Source organism: Seriola aureovittata, chromosome 11, assembly GCF_021018895.1.
Source record: "Seriola aureovittata isolate HTS-2021-v1 ecotype China chromosome 11, ASM2101889v1, whole genome shotgun sequence".
NCBI classification, from domain to species: Eukaryota; Metazoa; Chordata; class Actinopteri; order Carangiformes; family Carangidae; genus Seriola; species Seriola aureovittata.
This window is the reverse complement of record NC_079374.1, coordinates 13,294,660-13,316,394: the sequence shown is the minus strand read 5'-3', so window position 1 is coordinate 13,316,394 and position 21,735 is coordinate 13,294,660. Positions and strand designations below refer to the sequence as shown.

At 39.1% G+C, this 21,735-nt stretch overlaps 2 protein-coding genes across 2 annotated transcripts in view; both read right to left on the bottom strand.

The window, feature by feature from the left end:
* Nucleotides 1-15,786, bottom strand: part of pde11a (phosphodiesterase 11a) — a 75,826-nt gene extending 60,040 nt beyond the window's left edge. Inside the window, exons 1-7 of the mRNA XM_056388848.1 lie at nucleotides 14,536-15,786; nucleotides 13,666-13,824; nucleotides 4,448-4,537; nucleotides 3,657-3,797; nucleotides 3,442-3,506; nucleotides 1,816-1,948; nucleotides 660-735 (exon numbers count right to left, since the gene is read on the bottom strand). Coding sequence (XP_056244823.1) covers nucleotides 660-735; nucleotides 1,816-1,948; nucleotides 3,442-3,506; nucleotides 3,657-3,797; nucleotides 4,448-4,537; nucleotides 13,666-13,824; nucleotides 14,536-15,324 — 1,453 coding nt within the window. The 5' untranslated portion in view covers nucleotides 15,325-15,786. The remainder of the gene's footprint in view (nucleotides 1-659; nucleotides 736-1,815; nucleotides 1,949-3,441; nucleotides 3,507-3,656; nucleotides 3,798-4,447; nucleotides 4,538-13,665; nucleotides 13,825-14,535) is intronic.
* An 860-nt stretch (nucleotides 15,787-16,646) lies between these two features.
* LOC130177274 (cytochrome c-like) lies at nucleotides 16,647-18,839 on the bottom strand. Its single transcript, XM_056388850.1, has 3 exons — nucleotides 18,711-18,839; nucleotides 17,871-18,060; nucleotides 16,647-17,768 (listed from the first exon to the last, which is right to left on the bottom strand). Exons 2-3 carry the CDS (start codon nucleotides 18,040-18,042, stop codon nucleotides 17,623-17,625), a joined length of 318 nt encoding a protein of 105 aa, XP_056244825.1. The 5' UTR covers nucleotides 18,043-18,060; nucleotides 18,711-18,839; the 3' UTR covers nucleotides 16,647-17,622.
* Nucleotides 18,840-21,735: the final 2,896 nt, after the last annotated feature.

The window sequence follows — 21,735 nt, the reverse complement described above, 5'->3', positions numbered from 1 at the left end:
CAGCTGCATACTTGTCCTCATACTTTTGGCCATATAGTATATTGCATCTCTCTAAATTTAAAGGTCCCATATTTTACACTTTTACAGTGTTTTTATTTTTTAAGTTTTTGATATCCATAAAATCTTTGTGGTTTTAAGTACCAAAACGATTTCAGTGTAGTATTACATCTTCTCTCTCAGGCTTCTCTCTGGAGCTCTAGCAACAACAGGTTGGTGAGCCAATCAGAAGAGAGGCTCTGAGCCTCTGAGACTCTGAGTGATTGAATAAAAATGTAGCAGATTACAGGTAAACACTCATAGAAAACAAAAACTGCAAGATTGGATGGTGGGTCCAGGTGGGCTGGGCTTGGGGCATGACTGAGACCAGTGACTGCTTTGTTGTGACATCACAAAGTTACAGAAGTCCGAACGGCTCATTTTAAAGCTCAGTTTCTGAATACAGGCTGTGTGCATTTCTCTGTGGACTGAGCACTTTGATACTTTCACAGTATTAATATAGAACCTAGACCTGCTTTATAATCAAAAAAGACATGGAAATCTCACTTCATACAATATGGAAAATTTTATCTCCTTTTTAACATGTGCAAATGTCATAAATGATTAATGTTACATTTATATATCAAATAAGTTCAGGGGCAAAGGAAACACTGTTAACTTACCAATGATTTGGTGGTTGCTGTTCCATATAGGAACACAAAGCACAGAGCGGATGTGGAAGTCCGAGAACTGGTCTGCCTAAAAAGAATGAGGGTGCAAATACAGTATGATATGACACCATCCATCCTCATAAAAAAAAAAAACACATTCCCATGCACTGTGCTCAGCATTATACTCTGGTTTTAGCTTTAAGTATAAGTGAAAACCTCAACAGAAATTTTCCCACATCACAAACAAGCAATTTTAAAACATCGCCAGCCGGTTGCCTTTCTGGCCAGCCAGGGGCTAATGGTAGTGCCATAAATGAGTACACATTGTCTGTGTTTCTGCCACTGCTACTTAAGGTTGACCATGTCAAACTTTTGCTGCTTGCAGCTGGATGCAGAGCAGACTGCTGTGCTAGCCGCTGTTCTGTTTAGATCTATGCAGCATCAGCACCGTTCACTGTGGTCGCCTCATCCTATGGAGATCAGTTAACAGCTGACAAAATGCAAAACTGGGTAGTATGTAATTTCTCACCATGTAATGCCAATAAGACATGATTTAATGCTGTTTATTTATTTATTTTTAAAATCAAAAGGCAACTAAGACTTTATGTTTGGTCTTGAAGACATTTCCAAGAGGCTTCATCCGTTCTACTGACTGGTGGCCATTTTAACATGTTTGAGCTCTCCATGAGATCACATGTGGATCATTAAAAACAGACGCGACATCATGTGAGAGTCCAATTAATAAAGGCGCAAATTGTTATAAAACCATCTTGAATGTAATGTCAAGACAGCAACATAAACTGATAAACAGCTCAGGGACGGATGTTAACAGTTTGACATTGATGTTCCTCAGTTTGAAACCATCTGTCCCCCCAGTGAAATGTACACTTACAATGTCATTCTGACGTTGCTTTTCACAGTAATTAATAAATCCCCTGTCTGACCTCACTCACTTGCATGTGACGTAAATGTGCGAACATCCCACAGTGGTTGAAAGCGCCGCAGCAGCCTGTGGAACTGAAGCGGCCTCTTAAAACGTCTTCAATACCAAGCACTAAGTCTTGTGTTGACATCTTACTTGTAGATATAAATGATACCTGGATGACATCATTTTACTCAAATCACATCCCTGTGACGTCAAATGTGAAAGGAGCATTACTGTGATTACCTCAGCATCAAAGCGAGGATCCTGATAGGCGTCGCTAATGTTCACGGGCAGTCCTGTGGATGCCACCAGCTCTGCGATACTGTTGTTGATCAGCCAGTCTGAGTAAGATGATTTCTCCATACTGTCTTTGAAACTAGGGTCAGAAAATAAGAGGGAAAGATGACGAAAGAAAAAGAATAGGAGAAACAGTGTGGAACCAACACACACTTTAGCTGATAACTTTGTTATCATTTCACTAAAAAAATGCCCTTTTATTGTATTCAAGAAAAAAAATGTTTTATTCTCTTTCACACCTGAACTGCAAGCTTGCAAAAGGCCACTCTTATTTCTCCATGTGTAGCCTCTTTTGACTTGCATTTAATGAACTTCTCATACAGTAGATATCGGTAAGCTTCTCCTGCAGCTTATGAAGTACTGGAAAGTTAATTGTGTGATTGTCTTGCTCATTGCCAGTCGCTCCCACACACTGCCACAGAAGCACTTGCAGCCCTGCTCAGGCTTCCCATTCACATTTATTGCAATGGGCTGTCACTGACTTTTTATCTTTAAACACAACCAGGTAAATGTTCAGCATCGCTCATTTTGTCTTTCAACATTATACTAAAGATGGAGAGACACTGATGTCAGATCTTTTGAATCCCTTTGATCTAGTGATAACGGCTGTGTGTGGATGTGAAACCCACAGTGAGGCATGGAATAAACCTCATAAGTGAGATGGCAAGATACCTCACCTCCTTTTTCTTTCTTTCTTTCCTCTTCATCCCCTCTGTCTCTTTTGTGTGTCGTGTCTGTCATTTAGCTGCCACAGACACACTAGCTCAACATTAGCCTCCCCATGGGGGCGGCAGGGGATTGTAAGTCACATTATAAAACCTACAGTACGCCTCGCCTTTTGACACCAAATTTAGTCACCTAATTACACACATAAATCTTGCACAGGAGCTTTTCTTATTCAGATGTGAACCTATAGGAAGACTAGGGTCATCATGGAGATACTGTACTTTGTGTGGCTTTTTATAGAATTTGTGACACCAGAACCACAGATCAGAAGGGAGCGTGTTTAGTCAGAAACTCTTGGCCAGTCAAGTAAACTTACATTCCCTTGATTACTACTCGACTCTCACTATTGGTATTTCTTGTGTTAGGATTATTGTTGCAGCTATCACTACTGACTTGAATTGACTGCATCAGTTATGGCAAGTGTAGGACTCTGGGGATAATTTGTCTTCCTTTCAGGGTTGGTTTCCATCCATAAACATCCCACACAATATTAAGCCTCTCTTTCGCCACTCAGCCATGCCTAGCAGTGGTGAAAAGCTGCAAAACCCAATTAATTAGGGCTCCTACAGTATGCCTTCTATTCAGATTCAGCATATTACTCCCACAGCACTAAAGAATATTCAATTTTTATACTTCCCTTTTTCTTTTTTTTTGTCCTTGATGGAAGCTTTACAGATTCAAGAAGGTTATGTGCAGTATTTACAGGTGGCGTCGTGCCAGAGGCAATCAAAGGTGGAGATGTGGTTATTTAGTGAAAAGGTTACTGGTGTGAGAAGATAGAAAACTGAAAGAAAAGACATGTTTTTTTTTTGTTGAGTGGATTTTAACACTAAACATCATACATACCTGTTTTCAGTGTCTGCACTACACTTAGGGGACAGAAGCTCAAACGACTTGGTGAACTTCACCACCTGAGAGATTTGACACAGAAGAAATTAAAAAAGCTGTTGGAGTGTTTACTGGTAAAAGCTAAGACAGACAGAAAGAACAGACATACACATGCACACATGTACAGACTGATAGACATACACACTGCCAGACAGCAGAGAGAAAATCAGTACCGGTGACTCAATGTCCTCCAGCAATTGTACAGAGCAGCGCTCGCACTTCAGCAACGTCTGGGCACGGTGCATGATCTTCCTGACAATCTTCTCCAGGTCAGTCTGTTCTTCAAATAGGTCATTGACTACCTCCAAGAGTGCCTGAACACCAACAAGAGAAAAAGATACCACTGGCATTATTCTCAACAATCTGAACCACACACTGTTGTTAAACCCAATGAATAAGAAATCATGTCAGCAAGTAGTAATGTGGACCCTTTAAATAAAGTTCTGCCTCTCTCAGCTGTTATAGCATGATTATTATTATGATCCTTAAACCATAAACCAAGAGGATGATATAACATGATTATTCCCCCAATAAAAGTAAATTAGGCCCTTTATCTAAGGCAGTGCCGATCCAATTTTAAACACGAGCACATCAAAAACATTTGGTATAAAGGGTGCTCTCCTCATTCCTCTTCTCTGTTCACTGAGTTGTGTTCTCATTATGTTCTCTTCCATCACAGATCAATGTGTGACATGAATTAGTGCATCTCTTAACATCCCCTAGGAGATTTAGATCATGGAACAGGCCCTCATCTGGATACAGGCCCATCCCCCTCTACAGTTCCAGAGAAAATGTCCATGCAGGGCTGCATGCTGCTCCGTGATCCCCACTGCAGCGGCAGCAAGTGCTGATCAATACTCAGCCACAATGTCAGCATCAGGGGGGAGGAAGTAATGCTGATCCCAGGGATGAGGGGCTGGGGGGTTAGGGGGGCTATTATCCTGGTTAGGTCTGTGGCCCTTACCCGACTCCTGTCATACTCCTTCCTTGAGGCAGCAAAGAGCTGGGCATTGGAGATCGCAATACCACAGAATGGCAGGTACATCTGCAGCACCTGTGGACATATTGAACACTGTCAGTATTGAGTTACATACAGAAAAAACAGGGTTAAACAATGTAGGATTTTAAAAAATGGGCTTTTTGCAAATATTTTATGAAGATGTTTTATAAGAAACACTGAATGTAAACATAACTTTTGTTCACAAGAATACTCCACAGGGCACCTTTAAAGAAGCTATTTGTAAGTTCTGCTGCTGCTGAATGTGGTTTCTTACCGAGAACAGGTGGTGGTGATTGTATAATACAAGATGTTATAATATGCTACAGTGAGGCTACAGTGAGTCGCTATCAGAAAATGACAAGACGGGCTGGAAAGGGTTAGCGGGCTAGCTGGTTAGCATGCTAAGGTCAGTAGAAGAAAAGAAGTGATAAAAAACAAGAGATAACATTGGCATTGCTTTCCACTATTGGGGGCAATTCTTGGCGAGTAAAGGAATGAAGTTTGTTGCTGAACTCGCATCATTTCTCATTTTCAAACTGCTTAGAACTGGCTATATAATTATAGCTATTTGGAGAAAAAAAAAAAAAACAACAAAAAGTGAGTGAGTAATACTTTCATCCAAGAAAAACTTAGCTTTTGAACTGGAACAAATAAGAAATTGCCTTTCATTGGCATCATTACTTTCTAGGACAAATAAATCAATTCAACTGACATTTTACCATTTGACTGAATAGTCAGACTTACTTGTGCCATGGGCTGATAATATAAATTCCATATAAATTCACTCATATTTTCTTCACATAAATAATGTAATTACTTGATGTGGCCTAATGACTATAGTTAATATGTATCCTGAAATCGAATCAACATCTCACTTGTTTGGAATTGAACTACATTTCTTTTTTTCTCGCCACTCTTGATTCATAATGAACAGCAATATGCAAGCAACCTCAACACAGAATGTAGGCTGAACTGTATTTGACTAAAGACAGCCAGGGCATTAACACACAGGTTTAATTCTATACAACTACAATTACTCTACAGTTTGGCCTTATCTGAGAGACACTCAGCGCCCATACCATGGAATCAAGTAGAATTTAGGTTGTGTGCTTCCTTACTCTGCCTCTTTGTTTAGTTATCTATCTTTAGCATCTGGCTGCTGTGTAAACAATACAATCAGTACAACAAACCCACTAATATTTACCAGCCTCCAGTGCAACCTTAGGGTAGGGACACTACAACAATACATGAATGGGAAGTTACTCAGCTGTGGCTGCTGATACAGGGATATCTCTCTCACCTTTCAGAGCAGATAATATATCAGTTACTCATCAGCCACAAATAAACATGTAAGGAACACAGTCCTATAGCACTGTGTTGAAAATGTGATGCTTGTACCACTGACCTGCTCAAAAAATATTCACAGCCTTGACTTAGCCCCATGAGGAGTGATGTCATGTACAGTTGCAGTTACAGGAAAATAATTGACTAATATTGGCTATTTTTATTAGTTTGATATGCTTGAGAAGAAAATACACAATGTGTGTTTAAAATATATTAATATTTAAGTATGATACATTTGGAGCTTACTCCACACTTACAATTGAGTAATGCATTCACATGGCAACCTGACAACTCTAATTGCTGGGTTCACGATCATTATAGACCTAAAATGACATCACAGACTGGGAGAAGCTGAGAAAACCTGCTCTAATTGTTATAGTTTCTCTTTACAATCAAACAGATCTCCTGGGTTAGCTTAATTTAATGTATCACTCTGTATTTCAATGGTAGTATGGGGCTATCTGAATTTAAATAGCATGTTGGCTCCAGCAAGAATGCATTGTTTATACTAAAGAAAGACTCAAATGAGTTTTACTTTGAAGGACCGCAATGGAATAAGCCATTTGGCTTTATTGTGTTTTTATCCTCAATGATTGTAACTACTGATAGACAAGATATGGTATCGTACTTATATATTAGTGCATTCTTAAACATCAAATAAATTCAATCAATCAACAACATCAAAAATAGAATTATTCTGCTCTGGCATGTCACACTGATGTGCACATTGTGGTACTGTTCAGAATTATGCTCAATGCAAATTAAATCACTAAATTAAAATAATTTCTAATCATAACATGATATAAAATATTACTCTGTCATGCTAATGAGTAAATTAACTTAATGCACTTCATTCAGTCATTGTACATAATCAAGTGCCTTATGCAATTGTTTTCAGACACAGAAAACAGATGATGCTGAGCAATAAGCTCATACATAATGCTATTTCAGCTGTCCTTTGGAATTCTCTAATAATGATCTTCCAGAAAGGCAGTGGCCATCAATAGCCCCAGCAGGAGCAGATTCATTAGCGAGCTGGACTTTGGGGATCTGGCTATGGATCTGCCTGTGGAACTAACAGGCAAACCCAAGAAAAGCACTGCTTTCTCTAATTACATTCTGTCAGGCAGGCCATTATACAACGTTGCATTACAAACAAGACGTTTTTGCCTGTGGACTGATCAGTAAAGAGTGGTTTAATAACGAAACTAACTGGCCAAGGCCTCAGGGACAGTCAGTTCCTCTAACCTCAGTGACTTCCTTTCACACAACTGGAATTTCATATTAGGCAAACCAAGATAAATTACATAGCCAACACTTTCCTTCTCCACTTACCCCGTAAATAACAACTACTAGTTGATTTTAAAAAAAAAAACTGTGCACACTTTGCACGAGTGGTAAGCTGAAGCCATTGCTGTTTTGCCAAGAATCGCTCTCAGGAAAAAAAAAATAGAAGCTCTCCATTTTCTCCAATCTCATATGGGTCTCCCCAGCTTGTGTCAGCAAAGTGCATAGCAGTTTTACAAATACACTTAGCAATGATTGCTTCTTTTGAAGGTGACATCAAATATCTATGCAACAGTAATCTACACCCCTACAAATTTCAAAAAGAATGTCACCGTTATGTATTCAGAACATGAATTTGTACATAAATAGCAACATGAATAACGTGTAATAAAACATACTTCAAATGAGGTGAAATGAATGATCCCATTTCCCTCCTTTCTGAAATATTATGATTTACAAATCATAATTTCATACAAACAAACTTAAGCATTTGATATATGCTGAATTGACTGGCTGTAATCTATGGCTATTAATACAACACAGTTAATAAACACAGTACCACACCAGTAGTGCTGTTCAATAGCCATTATCCATAAATAATTAAATTGTTCTTCACATCGCAGGTACATGGAAAAAAGCCAGGCGCAAAAGAGAGGTCACAATAACTAAGCAGCAGGTGTTGCGTCAGTGCAGTAACATCAACACAGATCAAGTTTTGTAAACACTTACTGCTCCTCAAATGAATTTTCTTGTGGCCATTAAGAATGCTGTAAACTTTTCTACTGGATTTATGAAACCTTTCAAACTACAATGACTCTTTTGAGGTTTTCTTGTACTTTGTAAACGAAATCTTAGAAAGAAATATCTCCTTACTCTCAAAAGATAAACCGTGGTATGATTGGTGATTTGGGACACATACAGCAGGGTTAAAAAAAGAAATATATGTTTATATTACTTACTTACTTATGGAAATTACTGAGCAATCTAAGTAAAACTGCCCCTATCTTGTATTAGGACCGGACCAAACAGTTACAGTTGATTTAGTCACTGAATTTATTCGCGAAGACATCAAGGGAACTGTATTGGCACCTCTTCTGGCAGTGATACAAAGTTGTTTACACATGCTTAATTAATCTCTGAGAAAATTAGCATCATCAATTAACTTCAACAATTCTGAATTACGTAATGAAGGAATTTACTAATTAACAGTAGAGTGTAGCTGCACAATGTATATTCTGTGTCTGTGTCAGATATAACCAAGCAACCTATACAGATTGCTTTGAGATGTTCTCTGTGGCAATTGCTAAGAACAATGATTGTACAAAACTGTGACTATAGGAGGTATTTATTAAGGTATTATATATAGAAATGTACTAATCAATTAGCAGATCTACCAACAATGTAATATTTAATCTCATCTTTTTGACTCTTGAGCTATTTTGACTTGGAAGAACTGCAACTAACAATTTATAGTATGTCATTTGTCGACATTAAAATGTCGAAAAATGACTAGACCTGTGTAATATATATTATTTGAGTTGTGTACTTACATTATCCCAAATGTTTCTAGCGATTCTCAAACCTAGAGAAATACGTGATTTTAATCTGTAATGGTACAATTTGGTCGCATGTCAATGGCATCATATCCATGAGCATGGGTTGGAGTTGTGGTTGCCTGCCAGAAGTTCAAAATTGACTTTTATCTAGTTTTAAGCCACATGCACTTTTTACACCTTGGTCGTTTTCAACTTTACATTTTAACCGGATGAAAGATTTTAGTATGGCTTTTAAAATATCAGAGAAAAAAGCCAGACAAATGTTTGGCATCTCAGCTCCCAGCTGCTGAGACCTGGAGATGAGTGCAAGCGAATTTCTGATTTGAGTGGAACGTGAAACTGCTTCATTTGTTTACCGGTTTTAATCCCCTGGTTTGTTTGTTGTGGATAACTCGGCTGCCGGTAAAAACGTGCTAAATGTCTGGTTCATAACTTATTAAAGACACAAAGGTAAGCAATCTCAGTTTCCAGCTACTCCAATACGTCATGTGTTCGCTGAAAAGCGTCGCTGCTGGCCTATGCAGTCAGCTAGTCAGAAGGTTTATGGGGGATGTCTTTCAGACACTCAAACCAGATAACTGAGACTCACATGACCCCTGACCTTGCGTTCTACTATATTTTCATACGGCCATCTGAGGAGTTCACCACGTATTTAAAAATGTTTAATTTTAATTTCATTCTTATTCCTATAAAACATATTTCTGCAATTACTTTTTGCACAGTGAAGCTAATATGGACCAATAACATCAGTGAAAAAATGCATCGGCCAGGCCTTCATCCACAGACAAAGGCAAGGACTAAACTTAGTGCTTTCTCCACAAACAATGCCGCTATTCCACCCAGAGAGCTGCCCACTCAGATCTCATAATTTGTTGTAGTAGGGTTCGAAGTCCTACTCTGGCATCCCCCATGGCACATCTTAGGGTCCACCCATTTTTTCCTCTTTTGTTTATTTGCAAATGAAAAACAACTTTGCGTTCCACTGGGTTGCTAGGGCTATAATAAATACAAGATAACAGACAAGGAATCAAACTCGGTACCCACTTGGCCAGCTATAGCTCAGCCCCTTAATCACCTGTATCACCCCCTCTATCTGTTCCACTTTGAGAGGCCAGACAGGTAGGTCTGCCTTTATTGTTTGGGACCCCCTCTGTACAATATCTCATCCACTTTGTTGTTGCCTCAAAGCTTTTCACACAGCAACACTTCATAGGTGCACTTCTCCAACGTACATATACAACATATTCTCATGAACATCTACCGCATACTGGGCTCATATTGCAAACGTTCTATTTTTTCAAATCTCTTGATTTAAGTGGATTTTTGTGCCTTTTTGTGGTCATATAAAGAACTCTGCAATGAACCAGTTTGGTATATTACACTGCATAAATTTGAGTTCTGATCTGATATCCTCCAGGAACGTATTAAAAACATGAAAATTCCAAGAAGAAATTGTCTTCTCTCTTCTTTAACTGTAGATTTACATTGGGAAATTGTGTAAAAGTGGCTATTACAGTATTGCTTCGAGCCAATTTGACAGGAAGTTTGGCAGCCAAAGGGGGCACAGCGGTGAGGGGAGAATGGTATTTGCCAATGAACTCACGCAGATGTTAAACTATTTTGGCAGATGGAACCTACATGGGGGAACTCACATCTTATTAAGAGAAAATTATGAAAATGCCTACCTGTGGATAATACATTTCATGTAAAATGTATTAAAGGGCATGCAAAGTGAAAGTAAAGCTAAATCAAGATAACAATGCAAGATGTAGAGATAGATGATGAGGTCAGCTTATACACTTAAATTAAGGCAATGGGTATATTCCTCTATAGATAATGAGAATGCAATTATACGTGAGTTAAACCATTATCCAAGGTCTCCAAAAGATTCCAGTCCTGCAGGGATCAACAGAACACAATTAAGGCAGCGTGGGATTTAAAACCAGCCATATAATGTGTTTAAATATCTTATAAGGTTTCAGTACGTAGTGAACAACATTTGTTTTAATAAAGGTACACTAAAGTCTCGGATAACATCTCCTACTGCAGTATCATTTAATGCTTTGAATACTGTCATATATTTTCTTATTACAAGGTCTTCCATAAAAGCAGAGCTGCAGCTGTGCTGTGCAGCAAGCTTACTGTGATGCTAGTATTGCATTTCATTACTAATTCAGCTGTAACCATTCCAAGCATTTGTGTGATGTTAATGCAATGTGAAACGTGTACTCAAAACAAGGGAAAGGAAAAAGAATTCCTAATCTCCATCTGTTATAAAGAATGGATCGACTCTAGAGATGTAATTTTGACAGTAGAGATAGATAGAGTAGAGCTTCACTGGAGAAAAACATACTGTAAATAAAAAAACTACACCCATTTGCTACACTGAAACCTAACTCTACAGTAAACGCACAACTAGTTTTGTGCTTTCATGTTTTATCTTTTCTACCCTTCAGGGGCTAGTAGCTGTAATAAGAGAATAAGTCAGTGTATGTGCTTGTCACTGCCTTTCTGCTACATCTATTCAAGTGTGCCGATGGACAAACACATGCTCCCCATGCCTCTCTGATGATGGTAATAAGGCAAATAAACAATCATTCAGAAACAGAGAACTATCTGGATCAGTGCAACATAACACCCCACCTACTGCTTTAACGTACTACAATATATTTGTATAATCAACTTCATCCAATAACATCTGTGGCGTTCTGTTTAGAGGTCAAGCTGATTCATACAATAGTAAATTGTAGTCATCCAAGAGCATCTGTTCACAAATGTGCACCAACTGTTCTCCATTTTTGTCCCATGCAGGTACACACATTCACACCTGGAAGCTGCCTAGCACCAGTCTGATCTGTTGCCTGCCGAGCAGCTCCACTGGAATGGTTGGGGTACCCCACACTCCACCACAACTCCTGCTGTGCCTGGGTTAATTCTTTTTACATAAATGATGAAATCTAAATGGCAACACTCAATTAAAGATGGACATTCACCACATAAGTAAAGCGCTAACCAATTAGAGATTCTGAACAGCATATATAAAGTTGTTATTCTTGGTGACATTACAAAGTCCTGGGCCTTTGGAAGATACTGCCTTGCAAAAGGCGATGTTCTGAGTACTGAAAATTGGATGATGCTGAGAGACAAGCTATGACCCAGCTAAAAACTGTGCACTGAGACATTGTCTAAGGGCAAGTGTGCTTCACGTCTGACAAGTCAGTTGGATGAATTCTTTAAATAATAAATATTAGTTACATTCAGACTGGAAAAAAGGAACAAACAGAGAGAGCGAGCAAACATTACCTGCTGTTTATCAGACACCATGTATGAAGTTAGTGTTGCTTGTGAAATAATGCAAGAGGAAAAAAACAGATGTGAAAGTATAGCATGAGCTACATTTAAACTCTGAGGACAATATGCAATGTGGACAGCATCCCACATAAGAGTGCTTATCCATTTAATGAAGGTATTGCTTTTTCAGTGTTGTCACAGAAAAATATTGTTACTGACACGACACATTAAGTCTGATTTAAATATAAAATGAATAATTAATATTTCTTTTTTTTATTCACTCTCCTACCACTACAATACAGTGCTGTCCTGCCAGTTCCAATTTTCATTGTACCTACATGAAAAATGATTTGAAAATACTGTATTGCTCTCTTATTGTGAAACTACACACATAATATAATTCATATTGATTTGAAATATTTTTTTTAGATTACTGTGAAAAAACAACAATGTAGTTTAGCAAACAGATATGGTAACACTTGCAAGAAGCTGTCATCCATCAGTCATAATTAACAGCAGTGAATGAATGTGCATGTTTGTAGGCCCCAATGCAAATCATAACATACAAAAGGGACAAAATATGAGAAAAATCCCCTTTTTACTTCAGAGAATTCCATCTTTAATATATCTGCTATTGCAAATGTAAGAATATAACAACACTGAGAGCAATGAGAAACGACTGTTCACATCACTACAGCCCCGCTTCAGTTGTGTACCACTAACAAGGCAAAAACAGCATTCGCCCTAAAAAAAAAAAAGAAAAAGAGTGCCATCTTTGAAATGCCACACATGAATCATGAAGACAATGAGCATTTACTTCATGCCTACACTTTCCCCTGCACTTCACTTCCTTCGGCTGCAATAATAACAAGCCTACTGTAAGAGTCTAAGGCCACGCCAGCAGCTCAGTAAAGGCACCACTGTGGCTAAGTGCTAATCTCAGCATGACAACATGCTCACAATGGCATTGCTAACGTACTGATGGTTAGCAGGTGACGTTTACCACGAACATTTGCTATTCATGCGGATGGGAATGTCATTATTTTTGCAGATATTTGCTCATAAACCAAAAAAGTGGACAACTTCAAATTTACCTGATGATTACAGGAAAAGTCATCACCAAAGTTATTACATCTTATCTAGTGAGGAAAATTAATGCCTGTGCCAAATGTAGTGGCAATTCTTGAAGGGTTGTTGGAACATTTTACTAATTTAAAAAATGAGGTGGTTCTAGATTCAAAGTCAGGGGATCACCAACATTGTTGTTTGTGCCAATTAACAAGGTAGATTTGGAGCTAGAGACATTTGTAGAGACATACAAGCTGAAAAACATCAACATCATGATGGAGCTATAGATTAAATAATATCAGTAGTCATTGTGATTCATCCTCTGGGGAGCCTGAATATATGTACAAAATCTCTTTGCCATGTGAACCAAAGGGGCCGACCAGACAACCGACATTGCTATCCCTAGTGCCATGCCACAAGTGTGTCTAAAAATTGTGAGCAGACTACCAAACTGTCATGGAAGTCTTCCAAATTTAACACACAGATAAGAGAGGAGGGGATAATGACTGTTTGTGAGAAAATACAAAATCAAGAAAAACTAACACAATTTTCTTGATAAATTCTGCAGGCATCAGGATACTGTAGCATGTGATACTCAACCTGCATTTTTACTCACAACCACAATAATGAAATTACCTTTTCATCGTCTTCAGTGAAGAGTTCTCCACTCGAAGTCTTGTTGATGGCCTGAGCAACTCCAATGATCTCTCCGTCACTGTTGCGAATGGGCATGCACAAGAGAGACTTTGTCTTGTACCCTGTCAGCTTGTCAATTTCATCACTGAACCGACGATCCTGCAATACAGGAACAGTATTAAACAAAAGACACGATGTAAGCACTCACTGCAAAAATGCACTTTTCCCTTTTCTTTTCAGATGACAGTGCATTAGTCCACGTCTTACTAACAAAACAAGTCTAAGATAAAGGCAGTATGACAAACATCAGCATGGTTTGAGGTTTTGCTCTATAAAAATGTTGCTTGGACAAGTGTTGGACTTGAAGTGCTGCTGCTGTGATTGGACAGCAAAGCAATGCAACTCTTCAGTAAATGTTTGGTCAGGCAAGAAGAGATCTGCTCAGGCTTCTCTTCTGTTCTGAAAAGCAGCTGTTGACATCGTTTGGTGTCTTTGCTTCTTTAATGTACACTAGTATTACCTTACTTTTTTAAACTCATTGTAAACTACATAGAGGGAATAACGCTGCTCCATTATTGTCCTTTTTGTATTAGTCAGTGATGTTTTGTGTGAACCTGTATCTTGGCACAAGCTGTGTCCAGCTGACTGTTGTTGGTGTTGATTACATACACTCAGCTCTGCCACACAGTTTGATTGATGATCAATTAACTGGGACAGATAAAACGACAGACTGAAAGAAAATGATCTGTCTCTGTCTCTGTCTCTCTCTCTCTCTCTCTCTCTCTCTCTCTCTCTCTCTCTCTCTCTCTCTCTCTCTCTCTCTCTCTCTCTCTCTCCCATGCAAATACACGCACAAAGAGGAGCAAGCACCTGGTAGGCGTCCGGAATGTTCACTGTCTCTCCATGTTCAGCCACGTACCCGATGATCCCTTTCCCCCACGGAACTTGAACTTCATCTGAATTCATTGAGGGTAAAACTGTGGTTCCTGCATGCACGTCAAAGAATTTGGACACTAGTGTTTTCTTGTTTCCGGTTCCCTCCACTAAAAACAAGGAGCACCGGTCTGCATCCACCATAATGCAAACAAACACCAGGATTTTGTAGCTGAGACTCGTTAGATCCAAGTCGTTAGATATGTCTTTTACAAGCTCCAGGAAAAACTCTCTTTCGTTGTGTTCTTTGAGGTAATATTTAAAATCCACGGCTGTGGACGGGTACTGGGGGATGTTGACTCTGGACTCCAGCAGTGCGCTCAGTATGTGCGCAGTGGTCGGGGGCAGAGAGCTCGCTTTCCTCAGCAGAGCTCTCCTTCTCATGCTCGTCAGCGGCTCCTGGGCCCTTGAGTTAACATGCTCGTCGTATGTCCTGTTGACATTGATGGCCTTTGATCTAGCGAAAGTTTTGCGCAGCTCCTTCTGCGAGGCTCTCCGTTGCAGACCGTCACATTTGCTCGCCCAGCTGTCCTTGCAAGCGTTGCTCTTCTCTTCCCTCGGCTCGGCGGGAGCAGCAGCTGCCGGACTTTTGCTCGCCTGATGATTCTTGAGCCATTTCTCCACCATGCTATAATTCCCCTTTCTGCTCAGGTAGTCCTCGAATAACTCGGGATGCGAGTCCAGAAAACTTTCCACGTCAGAGAACACCATATTTGGCACTGCCATATCTGTTCTTCTGATGGTTCTCAGTGAACCAAATCCATGAAGTCGCGCAGAGAAATACCATCTATGAGGCTTTACTGAGGGTTAATGCAGAGAATCGTGTGAATACCATAACTTCCAAGATGCAGATGCTGGAAACACCCCTGAAGCTCTGGCTACATATCCAGTTCCCACTCTGTGGGGAGAAGGATGGAGACTCCCTTTGCGCACCAGTATAGCCCTCCACAGCATCTCCACACCGTTCACTTAATTTAAGATCATTAAAGCGGATCCAAGCAAAGCAGCGTGGAGGCAAATTCAGGCTCAGGTGTAGACTTCCACAGGCATAGGGAATCTAAGAGAGAGCCACTATACGGAGGCATCACCGTCGTATGAGTCTTCTTGTGTGCAAATGACGCCGGCTGTGGTTGGCTCTGTCCCACTGACGCTCGCTTCGTCACACACACAGGAGCTCAGGGTTGCTTCAGCACCAAGCCCTCTAGCCATTTGAACCGTTTGCCCCCCTTTAGAGGCGCTCTGAGTGTGATGAAGATGGTGATGAGGATGGTGAGAACTAGGGTAAATTCACCTATCGTGTGCTCAGCATGCACAATATCGGACATATGATGCAAAATATACAATATATAAAGATATTAAAACGGTGTAGTAGAATAGTGGATATTTGCCCATTTATGATCATTACACACAGCAATAAATCCCTGTTATTCTAAATGTATAAGGCTGTTAAAGGAAAACACCCTCGTGTGTGTGCATTATAATTTAATGTAATTATGGTTAAGTACCGTCAGACATAATGTTTTCCTATGCATTCCCTGAAAAAGCATCGGTGATGGTGCTGCAAGCTTGACAAGAGTCATCAAAGTGAATGTCGCCTGAAGAAACGTGTTTCATCGCATAAATAACATTTATTTCACATTCGCCAAACTTTGGCACATGTGGAATCTGCAACGGCCTACATCATTTATGTATGTGAGATCGACTTTTATTGGCAGAAGGGCGTCAGAAACATCAAATTCCTTTATACAATATTAGTAGTGAATCTGTTTGCAGTTGTGACATTTTAACGCTAGAGGGAGCAATACTCCACAACTTGAACTAGGAATACAGCTAGACATCCCAGCTCTGATGAATAAGGCAGTCTTTGCTGCCTTGTCCCAACACGGACTTCCCCTGTTATATGATCTGTTTAAAGTGAAATTGTAAGCCTTCAAGGCTGTACAGCTTTTGATATTTACAATGAGCTCATGACACCATATTGTTTTGTTTTTTTTACCAGCTTTTGTCTTCGAGCAGTGATTGAATAAATGGATTCAGAACAGTCAACAGAATTTTCTCTACCTTTAATGGAGGACAAACACCCTTAAAGTATAACCAACATCCTCATAAATATGCAGTATTTACTACACTCATATCAGTCTCCAAATACAAACAGATTCTTAAATGATACAAATATCAAGTTACTTCATTTAGAGGTGAAAGCTACTCTCTGGAAAAGAACAAAGTATACAGTATGCATGTCACATGACGCATCAAACCAGCACCAAGTCACACCTGGCAGGATCCCAGTTTTGAGGCACTAATCTTATGAGTGAATTACAAAATGCAGGCAAGAGATCAAATATTATTTATCCATCTCCCTGGTGGAGAAAATTGGAAAGCTGCACACTCTGGCATATATCAATAGTCTGATATTCTCATATATGCACTTTAATTTGATTCACAAATCTACTACCTTAGTCAAAACTGTTTAAACAAGAAAAAATGATAGCCTGCCTCATCAACCATGCCCTGTATTTAGTCTGACCACATATTCACTTATGGGAATACATATTCAGTCAAACAAATTTCAAAGATAATGTTTAGTGTCAGTTTTATTCAATTTGCAAATTCAAAAAAAGGCACAATAAAAGACTGTTGAGGTATTGTCAAAATCAGAAGCAGAGAAGTATATTCATTCTTGGCATGGACAGTTATTAAGACAAATTAATTATATGAAATCATGGAGGAACAAAAATGGATGACAGTCAATTAGCAAACATAAAACACAGATTTCAAGTCCCTACATTCAGGATACACAGTATATGGTTAAATAATTTATGTTAGAAAAGGAACCCGTTAAAACCAGGGGGATATCATTTACTCCACCACAATGGAGGATCATGTCGGATACAGAGGTGCAGCTGCCGACACCACTCAGATTACTTGCTGTTCAGCCTGATTTTGAAAGAATGACAAGTCCTGGCCTCTTGAGCAGTTTGTGAAGACACGGACACTGGCAAGGATGCACTCATGAAGAGTTCCTTATGAAGTTGCAGACTTAAGATATTCTATAAGGTCAGTACGTTCACCCTTCTTTTTGATGCCAGCGAAGATCATCTTTGTTCCGGGAATGTATTTCTTGGGGTTCTCCAAATAAATCATCAGGGTGTCCTCATTCCAGATGATGCCTGGAATTAGAGTGAACAGACACAGTGGAGAATCGTGTTTTAGCCAAACAGCGTGACACCCAGGACTGTTCAAAAACTGACTACACACATACAAGTACTTACCTTTGCTTTTGTTGGCCTCCGTGTAGGAGTAACCTTCTGCCTGGCCTGTTTTGCGTCCGAACAGACCCCAAAGGTTGGGCCCAACCTTATGCTTTCCACCTTTCTCCACAGTATGACACTGGGCACACTTCTGGACAAATGCCTTCTTGCCTTTGTTAATGTCTCCAGGCATGGTTTCTATGAAGAGGAGCTACAAGCACAGGACAGTTGGACTGAATTACTTCATTAGCCTTAGATCATTCTTAATAAGTAATCACTGACTAAAGTTAAATTACCTCAAAATTGCATTTTGTTTCGTGTTTTACCTGCTTTTGTTGAATAATATAAAAATGATTCATTCAGCCACAAGAGGGAGCTCACTTACTGGTTGCGCAACCAATGTGGGCCTGGTATTGTTACCAAACTGTCTTAGATAACTTACCTTGAATAACAATTTATCTTATAAAACAGAAGCATTGCCTCTATACGTTCACTATATTTGTGGTGTTAAGATTTTCAGCAACATAAAGTGGTTATATACGGTATCTCATACGGGAACAGATGTTAAATAATGATGATAGTAGATAGGTAGGCTACTATTATTGGACAGAAACTTAACAATGAGCTTTAAAAAGCGTTGAATGCGAGTTAAATGGAGACATTTGTTAGTATACATGTGTCTCAGATTAAAAAAAATCTCGGGTTAAAAAGTCGATTTGTCTCCGGAAACACCGGCATTAGACCCACGTTGCCATGAAAGGAACCGGCAAAGATTGTAGATCACATTTAAATCGCATAGAAACACACTGTACTGAGCAAAACGATGAGAAAAGCTTTATATTCTGATGATCATCGTCTTACCTTTTCTTGATATCTCTTAAAACCGACTTCTTGAGTCTTTTAACTTCCCGGGTTTTCGTCCTGCGGCCGGCTCTGTCGCTGGTGATTCACAAATGTGCGTCCTCTTCTGGGGGGGGGGGAGGTGTCACTCCCGTCAGACGTCATCAGTCATCTGACCTGTTTCATCATGCAATGTACACATGACACATGTAAGACCAGAGACAGTAGAGGATCTTTGGTAAGACCTTCACACCTGCCTCATTAACGGCTTCTCTCTGGTATCGTTACAGCCCACCACTCACTGAACAACACAGAAACAATGAACAAATGCTGGAAGGTTTCCTAAACCACTGGGGAGGGGATCACTATGGCTTCAATGACGCTTAATATCATCCTATTAATTGTCACTGACTTATCCTATTTCTTCTGTTACCAGCATGGCCACAAAATTATTGTAAAGACTGTCATTTGATTCATGTCACAGTGACAATATAAGTGTCGCAGCGTAACATACCTTGTTTTTTCTATTGTCGGATATCAACATAATCATAAAAAATTATATTAAAAATGGGATTTGACTGAAGTTACACTTAATCTCTCTACCAGTGTCAGGACAAGTTTTCACTCGCATTTCCACTGTAATACATAACATCAAATAACAAAGTAGGCTATGTGTCACTTCATACTGCTGGAACAAACAGCCGAAAAGGTAATGACACTAAAAGTTAACTTACGGACTTGTAATTCATAGACTGTCTTTTGCCTTCCCACACACTTTTACCGATTTCTTCCCACACAGGATTCATACAGTTCCTGTGACAGAAAGGCTTAAAATGAAAATGTTCAATCATAACAAGGGCTATTCTGGAAATGACAAGCTGTGAGAGAGGGGAAAGCTTAAATTGGAGCATGTCTGAGTTCACAGTGGGTATGCCAGCCATGAAATTTGATATTCAACCGTTTCTGAGACAGGCACCGACAGATGAGAAGAGTTTATGACTACCTCTCAAGTTACTTTTAAACTTAAAACCTTCCCTATAAACCTCACTGTGTGAAAAACCCCTGGCACTGTACAGGTTTCCAAAATACCCTGCCACCGGAGTACCACATACTAATGAGCAACAAACCATCACATACTTTGGTTATTCAAGCATTCAGTGACTAGTAACTGTCTCCCATATCACTGACCTGCTTGCTTTTCCTTATTCAGTATAACAGGATAAGTATGTGCATCCTGCTTTCACTGACTGTGGTATAATTTTTCTTTCACTTGCTGCTTCTGTATTTGAAAGCAACTGGACACTCAGTTAGAGGTAATCTTATTGCTACACTCAAATATTTACCTCGATGCTGCATTCGCCTCCCCCCTGTTGTCAAGTCTCCACAGCCTGTTAAGTTAACTATGACTACGCAAAGCAGCTAAGTTGGTAGCTGGATCGATTTTATTCCATCTTTCTGTCCATTCAAAAAGTGACTATCTGCAGTTTTGATAATGTGATGGTTATTGACAATTAGTTAGTGTTAACATGGCAGACCTCACAGACGGAAACCAACATGGATATCCCACTCTCTTCAAGTGCACCTGCTTAATGTACACTAAGTCCAGTACATTTAGATCTGGTTTGGTCCATCAACTATACAGAAGTAGCAATGCAACAGTGTAAAAGTACTGCATTACAAGTACATTACAAACTATATTGTTATTGATGAATTATGTGCAACTAGTAATTTAATTAATAAACTAATTTTATCTGGTATATATGATGTTGGTTAGTTTAATATATGCATCATAAATTATAAACTAATCCCTTTCAAAAAATGTTTTTAAAGAAGTCCCTTAGGAATACGTTTCAGTTTAGAAGGAGTCCTGTGGGAATTATGCAGATATTGAGCAGGACAATGAATCCCCTTTGGAGGATACAGAGATGTAAGATGTAAGATCTTAAAATGCAAAGCAGGTAGATGTAAAATAAATGTACAGAGGTAAAAAGTAAAAATGTTTCCATCTGAACTGTGGTGGGATAGAAAGTATTAAGTATCCATGCTCAAGTAAAATACCTCAGATTGTACTACATCCCCTTAATTACTTTTTAAATGTATAACTCTTTATTTGCAAAAAATAGGTACAACAATAGTCATACAAAAACTTGTGTGAACTTTGTACAAATCAGAGGAGTCCATTGAAGTCCATTCACTGACATTCACCTTAAAGTTCAAATGAAAATATTTTAATCCAAAATATTGAAAGACTTCTGACCTTCAACAAGGTTCAACAAAAAAAAAAAAAAAATGAAAGCAGGGTTTGTGGATGTGACCAAGGATGATCAGCAACTGAACTATGCAGGGAATATTCATTACCATCCCACTGAGCACAAGATACATCATCACATCAATCTGCGCATCCACATAGTTACATTGCACCACTGGATCTAAGTGCTTGTTTGCTGTTCATTAACTGTTAGGATGGGTTGGTGAAAGCCGTTGCCAGGCAACGATACAGTTATACATGGCCTAAAACAAAAAGGTAAAAGCAGCAAAGAGCAGCTAAAAGCATCTGAGCCGGGTGATGATATTCTTACAGGAAACATTCACATTCACTGAATCAGTTTTCACTGTTAATAACATCAAAAATAGTGTGTCTGCAGAGGCAGCATTGGCCCATATTTCACCCCAAAGGTCCTTATGTAATCTGTGACGTATGGAGCGCTGAATTCATCATCGTCTGTGTCATAATATTCTCTGATAAGGCAACAACAAGTAGGCATAATGCCTTGAGGTAAAGGGAGATCTCCTGGGCTCTTCCAATGGCTATATTAACCTTCTAGTGGACTAAAGGACCAGTGCTCTTGAGCTGAAATAATTATTTGATTAATCAATTAGTCAGCTGACAGAAAATGGATTGGCAGTTTTAGTTAATTAATTAATTAGATAAAGTCATTTATTTAAATATAGTGAATTTTCTTTGTTTTTTTTCACAATCTTTATAGTTTAGTCCTACCCATGTCTCTAAGCGGTGTGTTATGATCGACAGTATCATGGAATTATA